The 6,955-nt window shown below is 35.8% G+C and overlaps 1 protein-coding gene across 2 annotated transcripts in view; it reads right to left on the bottom strand.

Moving 5' to 3' along the window:
* Window positions 1-4,410: 4,410 nt before the first annotated feature.
* The window catches only part of FBXO5 (F-box protein 5), a 9,514-nt gene continuing 6,969 nt past the window's right edge, over window positions 4,411-6,955 (bottom strand). Inside the window, exons 3-5 of one of the 2 annotated variants that reach the window (XM_007458738.1) lie at window positions 6,560-6,650; window positions 5,443-5,625; window positions 4,473-4,724 (exon numbers count right to left, since the gene is read on the bottom strand). In XM_007458738.1, the coding sequence (XP_007458800.1) occupies window positions 4,473-4,724; window positions 5,443-5,625; window positions 6,560-6,650 (526 nt within the window). Of the gene's footprint in view, window positions 4,725-5,442; window positions 5,626-6,559; window positions 6,651-6,955 lie in introns of both variants that reach the window. The other variant, XM_007458739.1, reaches the window with a different exon arrangement.

The raw sequence follows: 6,955 nt of genomic DNA, 5'->3' as shown, positions 1-6,955 counted from the left end.
GAAGTAGGATTTGCCACTAAATGGTCACTTCAACGAATCAGAAATACCAGTTGGTCCCAGCACCGTGTTAGGGGGCCAAGAGTGACTCTGAGAAGTCAGTCTGCTCAATGGCTTAACCAGAGAAGCCACGTAAAGGAAGTCATTTTGGAGACTAGCTCCCAGTAGAGACCACGTGTGACCAGGTTCAGCTCAAGGGCCCTTCTGAATGTCGTCATGTGTTCTTGTCACAACTTGAACCACCTAAGGGATCTTTTGACATAAAATTTATTTAGATTCAATCCATAAAACATATAGGGTCTCCCTGGATGCCAGAACACAAACAAAGAAGTTTTAGGAAGCTTTAAGCCAGTACTATGATTTTCTGTAAAAAAAAATGAATCATTAAAAAAAAAATACCGTATGTATCACAGTCACCATGAAAATAGTAATATCTATAAGTTACTCATTATACTCCTTCTGTAGCAGACTTAAAATAGTCCATTTTGGTGATCATACTAGTCCCAAACCTATTTTGGTCTGGGAGTATGTGTTCTTTATTCAGAGACATTCTACACAGATGCAAGATGGCTTAGCCTCCTGTACTTAACATTAGTGTTGATTCCAGGCCGAGAAATTATACATCTCAGAGTCCTGGGGAAGACTTGACCTTCTTAATATTAATTAGTATAGCTAAGTGAAGGGTGTGATGAAAGACTTCTGTTCATCTTCCTCTTGTCCAAGGCTCCTAGAAAGGTGTGCCCACTTTGTATGAGTTATCTATTACTGCATAAGGTATCTTCCTCAAACTTTGGGGCTTAAAACAAAAAAGTTATGATCTGGGGTGGGCGCAGGAATTTGGGAGCAGCTTAGTTGGGTGACTCAGTTTGTACTCAGGATGTTGACAGGGACTGAAGTCTGAAGGCTGGACTGGAGCTGGAGGACCTGCTTTCAAGAAGACTCACAGACTTGGCAATTGGGAGGAAGCCATTTGGGACTTTACAGAGACCTCAGTTCCCCACGGTGTGGGCCTTTCTATAAGCTGCTCACAATGGACTTTGCCCCAGTGGGTGATGAGAGAGAAAAAAGGAGGTAGAAATCACCATGTCTTTTATAACCTAGTCTTGGAAGTGACACGCCATCACTTCTGCTGTATTCTATTAGTCATGTAGACCAAACCTGAGGCAGTGTAGATTACACACAGTTGTAAATACCAAGAGGTTGGCATTATTGGGGGATATTTTAAAGGCTATTCTATTCTACATTTTGCTGGAGGTTTAAGACAGTATAATATGGCAAGAAAAAGAAATAAAAGGCATATAGACTGTAATGGAAGAAATAAAACTGTCTTTACTTTCAGAAGACACAGATCATCTACATAGAAAATCCGATAACTAATTGAGTTTACCAAGGTTGTAAGCTACAAGTTCAATCAATTACATTTCAATATATTAACAATAATCAAAAATTGAAATTAAAGACACCATTTACAATAGCATTAAAATATAAAATATTTAGGAATAAATCGGACATAAGATGTGCAAGACATGACGCTTAGAAGACAAAACATCGCTAAGAGAAATTTAAAAAAATGTAAATAAATGGAATAACTACTGCGTACACAGGTTGGGAAACTCAATGTTGTTGAGATGACAATTCTCTCCTCCTAACCTAATCCAATAGATTAATAGGTTCATTGCAATCTCAATCAAAACCCATTATGTATTTTTGTAGAAATTGTCAAGTTAATTATAAAGTTTATGTCGAAATGCAAAGGACCTACGATAAACAACTTAGAAAATATTTTTTTGTGAAATAAAAGAGAAAAGGACTGTCACTACTTCATTTTAAGACATAAAGCTAGTGATCAAGGCAGTGTGGTTTTGGAGTTCGAGAGACAAATAGGTCAATTAAACAGAATAGAGTCCTGAAATAGTCCCCCATGTTTATGTAAAACTGATTTTTGACCAAGATGAAAAGTCATTTCAGTAAAGAAAGGATATGTCAACAAATGATGCTGGAACAAGTGGACACTCATTTCAGTCGATACCTCCCACTACGTTCCAAATGTAAACTGCAAGTGGATCATAGACCTAAATGTTAAATTTAAAACTATAAAGCTTCTAGAAGAAAACATAGGAGATATATATGCTCTTAGGTTAGGCAAATTTCTGAGATGTAACACCAAAAGCATGATGTAGTAAAGACAAATAATTGATAATTTATACTTGATCAAAAATAAAAACTCTAGGAAAATGAAAGACAAGACACACCCTGATAAAGCACTTGTGCTCAGAGTATATACTCTCACATATCAATAATAACACACACACACACACAAATCATTTGATAGACACTTGCCCAAAGAAAATGTATGATGGCAAATAACAATGCCAAACATCATTAGTCATTAGGGAGATGTAAATTAAAACCATGACATACTGCTACATACACATTAAAATGGCTAAAATTAAAGACAGACTATACCAAGTGCTGATGACCACATGAAATAAATGGGATGCTCATACACTGCTGGTGAGAATGTAAAATGGTACAGCCACTTTGGAAACATTTTAGTATTTTCTTAAAAAGTTAAACACACACTGACCATATAATCCAAAAATTCCATTACTAGATATTTACCAAGAGAAATGAAAGAATACCACTTGCAAAGACTCATATACAAATGATCACAGCACCTTCATTTCTAATAGCAAAAAACTGGGCAAAAAATCCAAATGTCCAACTACCAGGGTGAACACACATATGAACAAACTGGTATATCCAATAGTATACTGCTTATTAAGAAACAGGGATGAACTACTGGTACACACAAAATGGATGAATCTCAAAGTAATGTTCTTTGAAAGTAGTCAGACAAGTAACACATAATTATTTCATTTATACAAAATTCTAGGAAAGGCAAACTAATCTCCAGTGACAGATCAGTGATTGCCTGGGGACTAACAGGAGGGATTACAAATAAGCAGGAAAAACCCCGTGGATGATGGTAATATTCATTACCTTCGTTCCAGCGATAATGATAGCTACATGCACGCATGTCAAAACATCAAATTATACACTTTAATATTTTTGTCAATTTTACATCAACAAAGCTTAAGCAAACCTGTGTTAATTTTATTGGAGGTTCTACTCCATTAGACAAAAGACATACCCACAAACCCACTTGAGATCAATCCTCTACCTTAGGTTTCTGCTGAGATCAAGGGCAAAGCCCTTAAGCTTCTGTGAGGACCTACTGAGAGCACCTGTGTGGCCCACCTTTGTCTATGCCTTTGGTAGATCTGAATTAAAACTCTCTAATTCCTCCATATCCGTAATTGAAACCAAAATATATTCAACATTAGAATTAAGGAATAAAAAAAAAAAGTCCCTATCCTGGGCTCTTATTAGCACAAATGCTCTGATTGCAGTCAGACATTTTATTCTACATACTATTTTTTATCTTTCTAGTATAGTTTTATATATTTCTTTTGTGGCTGTTTAAGCCATACAGTTTAACTGGCTTAGTGATGAATGAATTAATACACCAGTATTCCTCAAAGAGTGTTTTATGGTCCTCCTGTATTGAACCATCCTGAGATGCTTATTTCAAGACCCAATTACACAACTACTAGGATACTGGGTGGGGAGAAAACTGGAATAGAGCCTGGAACAGAGCCTGGTAATCTCACAACATCCTCAGATAAGGAGACAAAGACCCACTCAATGCCTTCACACATACCAGGCAGTGTCCTACAGCTTCTTACTTCGGCTGTTTCCAGGTTTAAAATGTTTAAATAAAAGACTCACATTATTTATTAAGCTTGTAACAATTTTATTCATAACAGGAGAAAAGTTTATTTACATGTATATACAAAAGAGACATTTATTTTCTTACTCCGGCACATAAAAAATACAGAAATATTTACATATGTACAAAATATTAAAACATACAAACCTTACGAATAACGAAAAGCAAGATTTCACAAAAGATACTTTTTTGGGAAATACACACACTGAAAAAGAGGTTCAAGAAAGGTGACAAAACATTTAAACTAACAGACATCAGAAGCTGATTATTTCAATAGGTATTATTAATTTGGTAAAGCAAATAAAATGTCTCAAATGCTAATGGATGGTAAAGAAGATTTACATTTAAGATTGTCCAGGTAAAATTACATGGTCCTCCTTTACCATAAAATTGAGACAATTTTATTTTACCTCTGAATCACAATCATCAGAAAAAGTTTTTCTTAACATATTTAAATTTTCTGATTTATATTGAGAATTTTGAATTTTTTCACATTAAATTGTAAAATATTTTAAGAGTTTGTGTATCCTCTCTTCTCACTGGCGGAAAAAAATCCCATGTACTACACTGATTTCAACATAAAATTGAACATCATAGTACATTTATTTTTTATTTTTTTAAGTTAAAACCTAACATTTTCTAACTAACCTTCAAGATCACTTACAACTGATTTATTAAGAGATCACAGACGTCGTAAATTCTTCTTGCTTTTCTTAGTACCAGGCAAAGGACCCATTTTATAACTGGCTTTTAGGGGCTTGCCATTTGAACAGTCTTCAGTGGTATGATAATTACACAGGCACCTTGTGCAATAATCAAATCCACAGCCTTCTCGTTTACAGGTTGCCCGTTGTAAATAACAATCGTATTTTGCAGGTGAATTACAGCGAATACAGGCTTTGAGGCTTTCGTTCTTTTTCAAAGTTCTGGCAACCTAGAAAGAAGAAAATCCATAAACAAATTTTAGTAAGGACTGAATGTAATTTAGTTAGTCAAAACAAGGGCACCTCTGTGCCTTCCCCAATACATGTATAAAGCACTAATGTCACAACTCCTGCCTTTAAGGAGCTTACTGTTCAACAGGTGAGAAACCACTGTCAACTGATCCAGTGGCTATTTCCTAATGCTACAAACATGCTCTTATTCATAACTGCTACTCACACATCAATGCAGAACTTAAATGTCACCTTTTCTGTGAAATCTTCCTGGAGTCACTCAGGAGTTGGCTGCTCTTTCACCTCCAGTTCTACTTTTTTAAAAACACCTATCACATTATATGGCATTTATCTTTATATTGCTATGAAGGTTACCATGTTTCCATATCTATGCGGTGCCTGATAAAATTGACTTCTTGCTTAGCTCTCTTCATCAGTTATTAAAGACAGTAATTGTGAAACGTAGCATTTAACAGTTTTATAAAAAAACTTCAAAATCAAGGTTTTTCCTTATTCTCTTTGTTTCCAAATTAGATCTCAACAACATTGAACTGTCATAAACAATGCCAAATGATATCTATTATTTTCGGCATAGAAAGACATCTCTGTGTAATTCCCTAATTTGATTAGTTGAGTTATAAATGGTTTTCTTACTCTAAATCCTTTTAACAATAAATGTCCCATATGTTTCTAATTTATTAATAAACAAAAAATTACCTCAGAGAATTCACTGTGTCGACTGTAAGTAGAACCTTTCTGATCACCTGGATCAGGTAACTTGGTTCGAGCGTCTTTTTTGGGGAGAGTCTGGGTGGCTGACTTTTGCACGGATACTAATGGGGTTCTGAATAAAACATATTCTCTGGTTGAAGCGTGTGGTGAAAACTTAATGTTCTTTTCCTAATTAAAAAAAAAAGGTTTTAATAGGATTAAAAAATATTCTCCTATATTCTCAACAATCAGGAATTTTTATTATGTTTGTACATGTTGTACATGTAAAAGGGGCAAATGAGAATATAAAGGATTTATTCCTGCATCCAAATTACCTGCATGTGCTTAAACACAGCCACCCACAACTATTCACACACTTAAGGCCTAACAACTAAGCTGTTGAGTGAAACTGCAAATCAGAAATTGTGAGAAAGCGCTTTACACTCTTAGTATGTAGCATTTAATACACAATTTATAAAGCACTACCACTAGAACAAAAGGTCATTCTCCCCATCCACCACTAGATGGCAACAGTCACTGTTTAAGTGTCCCCTCAGTGAACAATCCTGGAATAGAAAAGTTTCCATTAACACCAGCTTATACATAAAGAAACTGAACTTGGAGAATTTAAGCAATGCTTGTCTAAAGCCACACAGCTAGTAAGCAGCAGCACCAAAATTTGGACCTAAGTCTGCCAACTCCTAGGCCTGAAATTTTAATCATGTGTCGATCTTTATTCTCAGAAACATCTCCAAAGTTACTAAGTATTTGGTAAAGTAAATAAATTCCTTTCCTGCATTAAGAATCTTCAATATGTAGATAATTACTGTTTATTTGTTAACAGCTAAACTACAAATGGCAACCAAGATTAGCTATATGGTCAACTCTCACTGAGATCTGAGTAGTTTTCCCTTTATCTTCGGACATTTCCTTTCATGGAGAACCCAAGAAATAAACGACTGGGGTGGGATCCCATCCCATTTATTTTTGAATTATTTTAATGAGTTACAAATGTAAAGGATTTCCAGATCATCTGTTATTCTTGCTATTTACCCCTCCAATTTCAAAGGTAAAGAGCACTAGCTGTTATATTTTAAAATTAAAACAACTGCAAAAGACTTACGGTAATTCTTTGTATTGCTTTATTGTACAATTGCAATGCCCCCCTATCATCTTCTAGAATCTTCTTCCAAGTTGTGCTCACTTTAGACACACTGGAAAAGTAAATGATTATAAAGGAAACAATTAAAGCACCACAAAGAGCTAAGATGACTATATTACAGAAACATTAACAGTGCAAAAAAGAAATTTCTATTAGCAGTGCTTCTCAAACCCGGCTATACATTAGAATTGCCTGAGGTATGCACTTAAGATTTGAGGATGGGGCTTCCCTGGCAGCGCAGTGGTTGAGACTCCGCCTGCCGATGCAGGGGACACGGGTTCGTGACCCGGTCCGGGAAGATCCCACATGCCGCGGAGCGCCTGGGCCCGTGAGCCATGGCTGCTGAGCCTGCGTTTC

This window comes from Lipotes vexillifer, unplaced genomic scaffold (genome assembly GCF_000442215.2).
Source record: "Lipotes vexillifer unplaced genomic scaffold, Lipotes_vexillifer_v1.1 scaffold639, whole genome shotgun sequence".
Classification (NCBI taxonomy): domain Eukaryota; kingdom Metazoa; phylum Chordata; class Mammalia; order Artiodactyla; family Lipotidae; genus Lipotes; species Lipotes vexillifer.
This window is presented reverse-complemented; position numbering and strand designations above follow the sequence as displayed.